At 46.7% G+C, this 14,549-nt stretch overlaps 1 protein-coding gene across 7 annotated transcripts in view; it reads right to left on the minus strand.

Annotated features, from left to right (window-relative positions):
* RALGAPA1 (Ral GTPase activating protein catalytic subunit alpha 1) overlaps positions 1-14,549 on the minus strand; it is a 5,382,632-nt gene that overhangs the window by 3,030,933 nt on the left and 2,337,150 nt on the right. For all 7 annotated transcript variants that reach the window (XM_044074134.1, XM_044074135.1, XM_044074129.1 and 4 more), the window contains exon 15: positions 9,219-9,456. In XM_044074134.1, the coding sequence (XP_043930069.1) occupies positions 9,219-9,456 (238 nt within the window). The remainder of the gene's footprint in view (positions 1-9,218; positions 9,457-14,549) is intronic.

Genomic DNA, 14,549 nt, shown 5'->3' on the forward strand with positions numbered 1-14,549 from the left:
GAGGATCCGGCGGCATAATGTAAGCAAAATCCGAGCCAAAATCTGTTCAGCAAAGTCCGAGCGGCGTCTAAGCGTCCGTCGGTTAAAGAAGCACAGGCTAGACAAGCTGCTACGTCGTGGTCTGGGCCTAAACAATGAATGCAATAGGGTGGAAATCTTTATGAGGTATTTGTTTCCCACAAGATAAACAGTTATTAACTTTCTCTGACATCGGCTGAGGCAAGAAAGAGTTCCCAACGGGGTACTTAGCTTTATAGAAGTCTTCGAAGTAGTATTCGGTAGTAGTAATCTCTGGATCTGACCGACCGGCACTTGCGAACAGCTTCTGCTTCGGGCGCCACGCGGCAAGAAAGACTGAGGAAAATGGTGTCGGCTGATGCCTTTATACCCGAAGAACTGCCGCAATGACGTCGGGTGAAGTGCGACACCAGCCGAAGCCAGACCCAGACTTTGGAATCCGTCCGACCGAAGGGCTGCCTGACGACAGGACAACCCATTTGTAAGGACTGCAGATGCATCCTTGAAGGACATCATGAGGCTGGCTAGGATGCCCTGCAAGACTGCAAAGGCAAACCTTGCCCTGGATTTGGAGAAGAGAGACAGGTGGCAACGTTTGGTAAAAGTGTGAACGGATGTCCAGGTAGCAGCCTCCAGGATGCCCCTGGTGGGGACCCCTCTGAGAAAACCTGCAGAGGTGGAGTCTGCTCAGGTGGAGTGAGCCCTGACCCCTTTGGGAGGAGGCTTTCCATGTTGTTTGTAGCAAAAATAGATGCAGTGTGCTATCCATTTGGAAATGGTTTGTTTGGAGATGGCTTTGCCTTCTGCCACTGCAGCAAAGCTAACCAGTAATTGATCAGACTTTCTGAAGGATTTAGTCCTGTCTAGATAGAATGTCTGTCTGTGCACATCTAGAGAGTGCAGGATCCTTTCCCCCTTGTTCTAGGCATTAGGAAAAAAGGTGGGCAAATGAATGGATTGGTTGAGAGCCACACTGGACACCACCTTTGGCACGAAGGATGGGTTAAATCTGAGGGATACCCTGTCAGCATGGAAGATGATGAAGGGATACCACAGCCATGAGCACTTGCAGCTCAGAGACTCTTCTGGCTGAAGTGATGGCCAGAAGGAAAGCCATCTTCCAGGAGAGAAATTTTACCTCTGCAGAAGAAGCTGGTTCGAAAGGAGGCAGGGTGAGCTTTTCCAACACAAAGTTAAGGTCCCAAGTTGGGGTTGGTGCTCTTCTGGGTGGCCTCAAGTTGCTAGCCCCTCTTAGGAACTGTTTGATCTAAGGATGTGAGAAAAGGGGCTGCTCAGTGGGGAAATGAGCAGAGGCATGAATTTTTATAGAGGAGAAAGAGAAGCCACTGTGTAGTAGGTCAGCTAAGTAATCCAGGATGAGAGGGAGGGAGGTCTGTGGCGTATTGGCTCCCTTAGCCTGGATCCAGGTGCAGAACCTTTTCCATTTGTGAGCATAAGATTTTCTAGTGCTAGGGCATCTGGCCTCACATATAACATCTAGAACCTGTTTACTGAGGTTGGCAGATTGATCCACGGTTAGAGAATAAGCCAAGCTGCCAAACTGAGTGGCTGCAATTGAGGATGCATGAATTCACCTCCCCTCTGGGTCAGGAGGTTTGGAAGCTGAGGAAGATGCCAAGGTGGCAGTTGGGATAGGCTGCACAGCAAGGGGATACCAGTGCTGGTGTGGCCTGTCTGGAGCTATAAAAATTGTCCTTGGGTTTTTTCTCCTTTATTTTGAGCAGTACCCTGGGGGATGAGAGGTAGTGGAGGAAAGGCATAGGCCGATAGACTGACCCAGGGGAAGGACAGGGCATCCACTTTCTAAGCCATGCAGTGATGCTCCCTGGTGCACAATTTGCTGAGCTGATGGTTGGTGTGGGAGGCAAATAGGTCGACCTTCGGGGTGCCTCATGTCTGAGTTATTAGGGTGAAGGTTCTCCTGTTGAGCTGCCACTCATGTGGGTCCAGAAGATTTCTGCTTAATTGGTCTGCCAGAGAGTTGAGAGAACCTGGTAGGAATTGTGCTAACAGCTGGAGTTGCATGACAGAGGCTGTGTGCCAAAGGGTCATGGCTAGCCTGCATAGAGGGTAGGAGTGAGTCCCTCCCTGCTTGCTGATGTACCACATCACAGTGGTGGTGTGTCTGTTTTGATCAGGAGAGCCCCTGGGGAGAGAGGGGGCTTGAATGCTATCACGGCGTGCTGGACAGCCATCATCTCTTTTTGGTTGATGTGCAGAGGGATTTGCCGCAGGCTCCATTGGCCCTGTAGGCATCTGCCGTCCAGGTGAGCACCCCACGCATAGTCTGATGCATCTGTGGTGAGGGTCTGGGTGGCGGGGGGTGGTGAGAAAGGTAGTCTCTTGTGGAAGCATGCTGTTGCCCAACAAAGAAAATCTTTTCTGAGGCAAGGAATTATAGGTATAAGTCTCTCTAGGTCTTGAGTGTGTTGACACCAAAGGCAGCTTTTTAGGTACCACTGAAGTATTCTCATATGCAGTCTGGCATATGGAATGAGTAGTATGCAAGATGCCATGAACCCCAGAGCTTGCAGGATCTTCCTTGCAGGTAAGTGTGGTCTGGTGGCTAGCTGAGAGAAGTAGGCTATCAGGACAAGTAGTTTTCTGGTGTAAGGAATGCCATCTGGGATGCTGTTTTCAGGCTTGCTCTAATCCTTTGGGTGGGCACCTGTTTGGATTTCTTTTCGTTGATTGTGTACCCTAGGGAGGTTAGTAGGGTCTTTGCAAAGGCCAGATGCTTGAGCAGCTTTTTCTGGCTGTCTGTCTGAATAAGGCAGTTGTCTAAGTATGGGTAAATCTGGATATCCCTTTGTCTGCAAAAGGCAATGGCCAGAGCCAGACATTTTGTGAAAACTCTGGGAGCAGTAGATAAGGCAAAGGGAAGCACAGAGAACTGGAGTAGAAACCGTGGCCTATCTGTTCTGCAGGAACGTGCTCTACTGCCCTCATAAAAAGCAGGAAATGGATTTGCTTTTGAGCCTCTGCCCATTGGTTTGGAGGTAGATCTGGGAGCCCTTTTGAGGTTGGAAGGGTGTGGAAAGAAAGTTTGCATCCCTGAGACACTATGTTGAGAACCCAGTAGTCGTCAGTAATGGCAGCTCAGGTTGCGTGAAAGGAGAGTTTTTCTCCTAGGGGTAAGTGAAGGTGGACAGAGGGAGGGGGTGGGGGAGGTGAGTCATTGTGAGTTCTTACCATAAGGGGGTGGCTTAGAACTCCCTGGTTTTGAAGTGGAGGTAGTCCACAGCTTAGATCTCTGCATTCCCTGTGGGTGCTGTCTGGGGGGGTCTGGTTCCCTGGGTCTGGGCTGGCTGGCTTAGTGGGAGCAGGACAGCACAGGACCCGTGCTTGGTGGGGCAATGCCTGCTGAACCTGGGTGGCTGGACCTGTAAGAAAACCTTAACTGTCTGCATAGATTTAGCTTTTTCTTCCATCTTTTTTAAGACCTCTACTGCCTTAGTGCCAAATAGGTTGTCTTTGTGCAAGGGGCATCCAACAATTTAGATTTGACATGGTCTGGCAGGGGCTGTTCCTTAAGCCATGCATGCCTTCTAATGACAAATCCATTGACTGCTGCCTAATGACAGATCCAGTGACTGCTGCCTTGAAAGAAGCTTCTAAAGTGTCAAAACCACAGTGCAAGGTGTGTTTAGTTACTTGACTTGCAGAATGAATTAACTCTTGTAACTCTTTAGATTCTGCACAAACAGGAATGGAAGAAAGACATTTTTTGTTTAAGGAGTTCCAAGGTATGTTGCTGAAAATTTAGCATACGGACCTGACAATTTAGTGCCCTGATAGCAAGAATAGCTGAGGTGTATACTTTTTTACCTCATCTGTCTAGTGCTTGGGAATCTCTATCTGAGGGGGTGGGATTCTTAGCAGAAGTTGCTTTAATCCCTCTAGGCCCTTGAGAAATTACCTCAGGGTCAGCTGTAGGATTTTTAAAAAGAAATCTGCGAGAGTCAGGGACTCTATAGTACCTGTCTGGTGTTCTGGGTGCAGGAGGGAGGGTATCAGGAGTCAAGTTGGATTCCAGGAAAACATCCTCCATGACATCCAGGACTGGGGAGATGGCCATGGGTCTGTGCTGTGGAAAATCTAAGAATTCCCTGAGTCTCTTTTTAGACTGAGGGTAGCTTTGACTCTCCCATTGGAAATGCTCCTGTAAGATATGAAGGGTTTCCACAAAGGAAAAATCCTCTGGGGAAGAGGCTGAAGGGATGGAATCCTCTGCATCAGAATCCTCATAAGTAGAGAGGGGTTGCATGTCTTCATATTCAGATACATCAGAGTCATCTGACTATTGTTCAGAGAAAACTACAGGGGACAGATCTCTTTTCCTTTTGGAGGGGGTAAGCTTGGCTTCCCCTGATCAGCATGATAAGGTCTTTCGCCATTTTCAGCATTTGAGACTGAGGCAAGGAAGCTGGTGCCTGAGATTGGGTCAGTTTCTTGAATGTGGTTCATACCCTGGGCCTTAGAAACTCTGTCATTTTTGAAAGAATGGTAGTCACGAAAGAAGACTTTGATTTGCATCGAGAATCGGTAGTGCGAAGGACTTCCTCGGAAGCCAGTGCCTACTCAGCGGTTCTGGACCCATCCAAAGTAGAGACGACCGCAGGATCCTTAGTCAAAGAAGAGGTGTGTGGCATACTGGACCCCGAAAGGGTCTCGGTAGTGACCTGTGAATCCACAGAAGTGGGCATCAGGCTGTGAAAGCATCTCACTGAGGACAGAAGAACTGACGACTAGCTTAACGGAAGCGTCGTCGGTAGGTTTGGACCTGTATGGTCTGTTTCTGTCTATCTTTACGTTTTTTCAGAAGATCTGCTGTCGGATGGCTTGCCGAAGCCATATCGGAATTCAAGGACTGAGAGTGAAAATATCTAGCTACAGTAAGGGCCCAATGATGGATAGTTCTTGAGTTGAACAAAGCACTGAAACGACAACAGGGGACGTTGTGGTCTTGGTCTAAAAAAGTGATGCAGTATGAAGGAAAGTCTCACTATGGTATTTGCTTTCCACAGGCAAGACAATTATTAACTTTTTCTGACGTCAGTTAGTGCGAGAAAAAAGGATCCCCATTGGGGTAATAAGCTTTAGAAGACTTCAACTTCAATTCGGTAGACGAAACTCAAGTAGTGGCCGACCGGCACTCGTGCGAACTGCTTCTGCTTCGGGCTCCATGGCAAGACTGACTGATGTAATGGGGTTGGCTGCCTTAATTTATACTACTGATGACCTAACGTCAGTCCTGAAGCGACAGCAACCGACACAGAAATACTAAGCCTCTGGTATTCGAGCTGGCCGTGGGCTACCCTGGCAGGGATAACCCAAATGTGATGACTGCAACAGTGAAACACAACAACATCTGCAATTTGAGATGGAATTTGGGTAACACCTTTGAAACTTCCTGCAGGTACTCCTCCCCTAACTCCCTAATGCTCAGAAAGGCAAACCTGAAATTTAAACAAAGGCTGAATTAAAACAAAAAATCCCTGGGACTGTCCCTTTAAAATGCTGTAACACAGTTGGCCACTAATGAAAATCAAAGGAAGCAAAGTAATTAAAAATGAATAAAACCAGAAAAGGTAGCAAAACGAACGATACAGTCCACTGAAAAAGATTTTAATTGTGTTAGTGCTTTCATGCACAATACTACGTGCACTTCTTCAGACACATACACTTGTAAAAACATGTATTTTATAAGTGAACAATTAAAACATAATTAATATCAATTAAATCACAAAATTACAATTTAAAAAGACAGCTATCTTCTTGATGAAAGCAGTTTATATGTTCTCTCATTCAATTTTTAAAAACATAGTGGCTTGGTACACCCACTATCAAGATGATATATTTATCATCTTGAAGGGCTCTAAACATGAAGTCCAAATGTTGGTTGATGTTATGACCTCTTTCACATCATTTTTAGAATTTACATATGAATACGACGAAAATGTTATTAATTTTTTGGATATTCAATTGTATAAAGATGTGGTTAATCATAGGTTTAAATCTTTGATTTATCGGAAACCATTTTATAGCAATTTTTTTCTTCATTTTTCTAGTCATCACCCATTTTTTCAGAAGAGAGGAATTATCAAAGGTCAATTGGTTAGGGCATCTAGAATGTGTTCTGATGAAGAGGATTTTCAGCAAGAATGTAATAATTTAAAAGTTATGTTTCTTAGTTGAGGATATCTGTTAAAATTGATTAAAATTTTAATCAAAGAAATTCAGGACAAGAGATCTAGAGGTGTTTTGGGTCCTTTGCTAAATAGGCATGAAAGTGTTGGTATAAGTAACAATGAACAGGTAAAGCTGGTTAGAAATGATGGCAATAGTTATGTAACCAGTTTTCTAACCCAGTTTAATGATATGTCAGTACACTTAAGGGATATTTTAAATTATAATTGGGATATTCTTTCGCAACAACAGGCGATTGATAAAATTTTAGGCAGCGGACTCTTAATAGTGTACAAAAAAGCTGCAAATTTGAAATCATTAGTTGAAATGCCGCATAGACAGTTCAAACAACAGAAAGGCATGTATAAATGTGGCAGATGTAATTATTGTAAGCACATTTTAATTGGTAATTCATTTAATATTAAAGGCAAGAAATATTTCATTAATGATAAGTTTAATTGTGAAAGTCAAGGAGTGGTTTATGCAGCATTGTGTCAAGTATGTTCTGCATTTTATTTTGGAAAGACAGCCGTCACCTGAAACAAAGGATTTATGAAAATATTTATGCGATTTCTAAAGGTATCAGTACGAATGTCTTAGCAAAACATACATTGGAAAATGATACACATTTTTTCAAATTTGTAGTTGCCCAGGTAGTGCCAAGAAATCCTAGAGGTGAACCTTGGCACTTGAAATTGGAGGAACAGGAGTTGTTGTGGCAATTAAAGACTAATGCTCATACCTATCCAAGAATCAATGACGTCTGTTCCATAAAATGCTTACTTAAATTGAAAGCTTTGGAACGCGAATTATTTTTATAAATGTGACTTCGTAATGCAGTTTAAATATATATTCATACATATATAAAACATTTTTTTGGCTATTGATAGTAGTCAATCCAGGTCAAGAATTTTTTCTTATTATATAAACTGCTTTCATCAAGAAGATAGCGGTCTTTTTAAATTATAATTTTGTGATTTAATTGATATTAATTATGTTTTAATTGTTCACTAATAAAATACATGTTTTTACAAGCGTATGTGTCTGAAGAAGTGCACGTAGTATTGTGCATGAAAGCGCTAACACAATTAAAATCTTTTTCAGTGGACTGTATCGTTCGTTTTGCTACCTTTTCTGGTTTTATTCAGTTTGTTTCGTGGTATTTTGGTTTTTATGGTAATTAAAAATGAAAATTGATGCTGACAGTGAAAAGTAGGCAGTCACAGCAATGTTTTACACTGATGACAGAGAAAACTACAGTAAATGATCCTCTCGTCTCAAGGATTTCTTTGTCACCCTAACATGGCATCAGGATAGACATAACAGCCTCCTTCAGATCATTTTGGGGTATAACAAATTAGGAAAATAACAGTAACCTTTTATTTTGATACAGAGACATTATCAATGCAGAAAAGTTCAAGATTTGTTGAAAAACATAGTTGTTTTCAGTTTTTGGGTGCAGTTCTCCATTAAATGAAATCTCACGACAAAGACAAACATACATCAACAGAAAAGAAAGAAAACAAACCACATTAATATTTTTTCATTTACATACGTTACACATTTTTTCTTCCTCTGTAATTATCATTAGAGCAACATTACAAAAATTTTTGAATTCCAGCTTGTTGTTGTGTCTTTTGGCTTTTCCCGGTTAGGGGTCGCCACAGCGGAACTCCGGTCCACTAATGATTGGCAGTAGATTTCTTTTACGTGCCGAGTTGCCAGCCCTGACGCACAACCTTCAACGAAGGTACGCCCATTCACGCATGGTGCCAAGAAAAACATGATGGTATCAATAAGGAAGTCATCCACTACGATAACTATCATACTAACAACACAACCCTTACAACTGATCCAGTAGTCAGGGACTTATGTTCACACACAGTAATCTAGCCTTTGACCATCATGTCTACAGTAGCAAGAAAACATTATATGTTGCACAACTTATAAACAAAGGAATGGCATCTAGGTCCAAGAAGGCATTGTTCCACTGTAGTCGGCATTCAACAGACCAATCACTGAGTACAATACCCCCCTCAGGTATGTACCTAACCAGGCATATCCAACAAATGGAACATCCACAGAGTTTCTTCACTAAGAGTGCTGGGTGCAAGTAAACTATCCTGTGCAGACTGGCTCAAGGCCCTATCCCTGTATTGTCTCCTACATGATGTTGAGGGAAGACCTATGCCTGGCATACAAGACATCGTCAGACCCCAATTTGATGGACCTCCTAGATATCCACAAAACAACCACCACCATAATTACCTGTTCTAAAGACTTAAACCTTGCCTGTGATATAACTTGGACTTGCTGGACAGACATATATGTTATCCCAGAGATTATCCAGTATCTTGAACAGGCACCCCATCCATGTAAAGCAGAATTCCTCCATAACCCAATTCAAGTGTAATTTAGACAACTGGTTGGGGAACACGAAATTCATCCCTGGTTTGGCACCTCCCTCTCTCTAATGGACACAGGCAGCCTGTAAATGGTTCTTCTCCCAAGACCCCTGTTTGTAAATGTTTCACCTCCCAAGCCCCTGCTTACACTTATCAAGGGTACCAGAACTTGTCAGAGATTCAGCATGCATAACCTGGCTTAAAAAGGCACATGTGGTCGTTAGCCTAGTAACCACCTATGAACCTATTTTAGGAAAGGGATAATGGGGACCATAAGGTACCCCCTCTATATACACCTTTAAGCAGACAAACTTTAAAGTGTGTTGCTAGCACATTCAGGCAAGTTGATATATAAACAGTGTAACACTCCTTCACAGCGTTAAGGGTGGCCACCCAGACACAGCTAAATGCTGAAAGAAGCAAAGAATGGACAGACCTAAGTCTTATGTAGGACAGTGAAAGAGACATTTACTGAAACCCAACCAATACAGCTCATATTTCTGGCATACTAACCATTCAGTGAACTTAACATTATTTACACAAATGAAAATAATAAAAATGTTGCTACAAGACTACATTGCTTACCTTTGCCTTTGTGCTTTTTCTGTTTCTGCTCACTTAACTTGTCCAGTGGCAAGTCACTGAGGTCCAGATTGTACAAGTTTCTGGCCAGCACTTTGGTTAGTGTCTCCATGGTTAATGCCCATTCAGTGACCAACTCCTCCCAGCAAGTCAAGGATGACAGCACAGACAATAATTCATCCCACAGTTCCCGGGAAATATAAACATTCAGATTTCCTTTAATCCAGGCCACAATCAAAGTCTACATATACGAAGAGACACAAAATTAATATTACATTTTAAGAACAGGAAAAAATATTTCTCAGTTGGGATATGTATTTATCAAGCAGGCAGCATATACCACTTGATACTACTACACTATTGCTGTGCTGTGCCATTATTAGAAGCACACTGCATATACAGTCAGGACAAATCATCAAATTAGAAGTTATGTACTCACCATAACGTTCCATCTGAGTAGGTGTATTCATTTGTCTGCAACCTGTGGGATATGGATCCGATATCGGATCCGAACCGGCATGGTTTTCCAGCTATGGATCCGAGCTCTCAGCTCCTCCCCTCACCCATAATGCCCTGCTCTCCCTACACGACCTCAGATCGAGTTTGCCAACAATATAAATACCCTGAAAAGGGTAACACATAATATGCAGGAAACTGAAAAGGCCAGGGAGATAGGAGGGCGGGATGGTTGCAGACAAATGAATACACCTACTCAGATGGAACGTTATGGTGAGTACATAACTTCTAAATCTGAAGTAGGAGATTCATTTGTCTGCAACCTGTGGGACAGAGTCCCCAGCTACCTGAATCTTGGGCGGCCATCATGGAAGGATATTCCGGAGCCCGCGGAGCCAAAGGATGCTCTACCCCTAGATGTAATATCCAACTTGTAGTGGGAAATAAAGGTATGAGATGAAGCCCAAGTGGCTGCTGAACAAATATCATCTAGAGGAATCCTAGCCTTAAAGGCCGCCGAGGGAGAAACTGACCGGGTTGAATGGGCATGTACTCCCTCCGGTGCGGGCCCTCCAGAAGCTTGATAAGCCAATAAGATGCACTGCGAAATCCAGCGTGACAATGAGACTTTGGAAATTGGCTTGCCCAAATTAAATTTAGCAAAGGAAATAAACAACTGGTCGGATTGCCTATGACCAGCTGTCCTGTTTAGATAAAATCTAAGTTGCCTGTGAACATCTAAGGAATGAAGCTTGTATTCACCCTTGTTTTGATATTTAGGAAAGAAAACAGGGAGGTTAATGGATTGATTAATATTTGCTTCAGAAGCTACCTTAGGAAGAAAGGACGGGCTGGTCCTGAGGTATACACGGTCCAGATGAAAGACCAAGTAAGGAGGCTTGGCTGATAAGGCTTGAAGTTCTGAAACTCTCTTGGCCGAGGTAATTGCTACTAAAAAGGCCGTCTTGAAAGATAAAAATTTCAGATCTACCGTCGCCGCAGGTTCGAAGGGGGGAGCGGTCAAGGCCTGAAGGACCAATGAAAGGTCCCAAGGGGGAACCACTTGCTTTACAGGGGGCCTGAGAAGAAAGGTAACTTTTAGGAAAATCTTACACAATTTGGCAGACATCAGTGGACTGGAGTCGTGACCAATATGATAATGAGAAATTGCATAAGTTGCACTTTGACCGTAGAACTGCTGGCACCATCATTAAAAAGAGTGGTTAAGAAGTCAAGCACCAGAGGAAGGGGAACTGTGAAGGGGTTTAGACCTTGCCGCTCCGCCCACATGGAGAACCGTTTCCACTTGCTGCGGTAAACTTTCCTGGTGGATGGTTTATGAGCCGCCACCAGGATGGCTGTAACTGGAGATGAAATACCGGGAGTCCTGATCAGGAGTGGAACTGGAGCAGCCAAGCAGTCAGCTTCAGGTTGTCCAGATTCGGGGCTGATAAGCGGGAAGGGTGAGATATCAGATCCGGAATGGGATCTAGAATCCAAGGAGGATTCACTGGAGTGAGACCTTAGGAAAGGGAACCAGATATGTCGAGGCCAAAATGGGGCAATGAGAATCATTCTGCACCCCAACCGAGAGGCTTTCTGAAGAACTTGGAGGCAAGGGGGGGTAAGCATAAAGAAGACCGGGTGGCCAAGCATGCACCAGAGCGTCTCTTGGGGTATCTCCGGGAGGAGGTATTAGAGCGAAAAAACTGTCGCACTTGGTGTTTGAGGGAGGCAAAAGATCGCAACAAGGAGTTCCCCACCGTGCGAAGATGCGTTTCGCTACCTGAGCATTGAGAGACCACTCGTAAGGGGTGAGAATGGTGCGACTGAGTTTGTCCGCAAGAATGTTGGACCGACCCGGGATATGCGTTGCTATGAGAAAGCGGTTGGTGGAGATTGCCCATTCCCACACACTCATGGCTTCCCGACAAAGAGGGTAAGACCTGGTTCCTCCTTGCTTGTTGATATACCAGACGACGGACATGTTGTCCGACTGAATCGCAATAGTTCCCAAGGGAAGAAAGGCCTGAAGTGCTAGCAACGCTAAGAGCACTGCCCTCATCTCTAGAACGTTGATATGCAGTAAGGTCTCTGAATCATTCCACGTGCCTTGGACCGCCCGGCCTGCAAAATGCCCCCCCCCCCACCCGAGGCGGGAGGCGTCCGTGGTCACCGTGGCGAGAGGGGGAGAAGCACAAAAGGGGCGGCCTCCGTGGAGATCCGGAGAGTGGAGCCACCACAGGAGGGACCGCTTGCAAGCCTTGCTGATCGCAATGGGATGATGCATAGGAAGAGCAAGATACGACCACTGAACTTGGAGTGTCCATTGAAGGATGCGCATATTGAACCTGGCGAGAGGAAGAAGAGCTATCGCTGCCGCCATGGACCCTAGAGCCCTCAGGACCAACTCTGCCGGAACTGAGCTGGAGTGGAGAATGGCCCGCACCTGGAGCTGCAGATTCTGAATTCTGTCCGCAGTGAGGAAGGCTCTTAACCGTCTCGTGTCTAACCTGGCACCTATAAAATCTATGAACTGCGTGGGTGCTAGGTTTGACTTTCCTGTATTTATTGTGATGCCCAGACGGGGAGCTAGATGGAGAAAGGAGTCTCACGCCAATAATAGTAGATGCCTTGTTGGAGCGGTGAGAAGCCAGTCGTCCAGGTAAGGGAAGACCTGCACCCCCTGAAGCCTCAGGTGGGCCGCTACCACTGCTAATACTTTGGTGAACACCCTGGGGGCTGTGGTGAGACCAAAGGGAAGGACCCGGAATTGGTAGTGACTGGCTCCCAGCCGGAAGCGGAGAAACCTCCTGGAGCACCTGTCCATTAGTATGTGGTAGTACGCATCCTTGAGGTCTATGGAGCACATCCAGTGATTTTCTCCCAGAAGGGGGAGAATAGACTGCAACGTGACCATTCGGAACTTCTCCTTGGGAACTGCCAGGTTCAAGAGTGAAAGGTCTAAAATTGGTCTTAGATCCCCCATCTTTTTTGGCACTAAAAAGAACCTGGAGTAGAACCCTGATCCGATCTGGTCTGGGGGACGGGCTGGATGGCTCTTTTCTTTAGCAGATGGCCAATTTCTGCCAAAGCGGCCTCCCACTGACCGGGTGGAACGTCGGGGAGGGACTTCAATTTTGGCATGTGACGAAATGGGATACGGTATCCTCTGGATATGATTTGGAGGACCCAGCGGTCTGATGTTATGGACTCCCATGCCGCTAGGTGCTCAACGTCCCCCGACTGCCTCCAGAGTGGAGCAGCCGGGCAACCCTTCAGGGCTGCTGCGCGGGCCGTTCAGAGAAGGGTTCTCTGGACCCAAAGTTCCTGGGAGCCCCTCTGCCCCTGGGGCGGCGTCCTCCCTGTCCTCCTCTGCCACGGAAGGACTGGTTGTCCGGAGCGGGTTGGGATTGCTGCGACTTCCGGAACCACATCATCTTCTGGCCCTTTTGGTTCCTAGAATAGGGCCTCTGGGGCACAGAGAAGCGGATTCCGACGGCAGACAGCGTCTTCCCGTCCTTTTCGCTCTGGGTCAAGGTATCACGAACAGTTTTGCCAAAGAGGGCAGAACCATCGAAGGGGGCGTTCGCAAAAGACGCCTTGAAGGGCTCCGTGAAATCGCAATGACGGAGCCAGGCCTGACGTCTGGTAACTAGGCCTGCCCCTGCGGCTCTAGCGGCACCTTCCGTAGCATGGGACAGTAACCGCATAGAGGTATTAGTGACGGACCTGAGAGTGGCCATACGGGTGGAGTGCAATACTTTGTCCTCCTCTGACATGGACTCTGTGGGGGGATGCAGCGTATTCCTTAATAAGATTGCGCTGCATCCTAATCACATGTGCCAGGTAGTTCAGCGCCCTTACTGAAAAGGTCGCTGAACTAAACATCCGCTTCCCCAAGCGGTCCATCAACCGAGACTCCTTGCTCGGGGGATGGACTGAGGGACTCTCCTGAGCAAGTTCCCTCTTGGTGGCTGCCGCCGTCAACATGGCATCTACCAGAGGCCCCTTACTCCAATGGGCACGGTCAGCTGGGGGATTAAGTATACGGTCGGGCCTTTTTGGGATTGGCTCCACGGTGTCCGGTTCCTTCCACGCCCTGGTGGTAATCAGGTCCACCAGGGGGTCGGCAGGAGGGGACACCCAAGAGGTAGACGGGCCCGCTTCAAATGCCTCCAAGAACACGGACTCGTCCGAGGAAGACTTGGGGGCAGACCACCCCCCCCCTTATGCGAAGCATTTCCATGATGTCTCCAAAGGAGACATCCTCGGGGGGTGATCTTGGGGAGTCTTCCCCTTCCTCCAAGTCCGTGTCTTTAGTGAGAGAATCGGGGGAATCTATGTGCCTCCTTTTGCATGTATGTTTGCGGGGGGCATCCTCCGGGGGGCTGTCAGAGGACTCCTCGCAAACTGTGACCTGTTCCAAAGGAACAACTTGGGGCAAAGGAGCGGGCTGTCCCAATGGCCGGATGGTGGAAGCCTGGCCCAGTGCAGATGGAGCGCGGGACGGAGCCGAAGCAAGTGCCGGGGGTCCGGAAACCCTCAACAGGGCCCTCTCCACTACATCAAAAGCCGAGGGGGAGCCGGCCTCGACCAAAGGATCCGATAATCGGCTCCCCCTGGGATCCGAAGAGTGGATCGGAGCCGGCGCCGAAGCGCTCGGATCCGAGGGGACAGTGCGCTCCGACACAGACGGCGCCGAAGGAGCACTGATCCCCCCGGATCCGAAGCTTGGATCCAGGCTCCGAGAGGTCGGATCCGAAGCACTGGAGTGCAGGGTCGGATCCGAAGTACCGAGTACTATCGGCGCCGACCCACCCCCGGCTCCAAAGCTGCTCGGCTCCAACTGCTCCGAACCCGGGTAGCGGGTCAGAG

This window comes from Protopterus annectens, chromosome 6.part0 (genome assembly GCF_019279795.1).
Source record: "Protopterus annectens isolate FY-2018-M chromosome 6.part0, PAN1.0, whole genome shotgun sequence".
Lineage (NCBI taxonomy): Eukaryota > Metazoa > Chordata > Ceratodontiformes > Protopteridae > Protopterus > Protopterus annectens.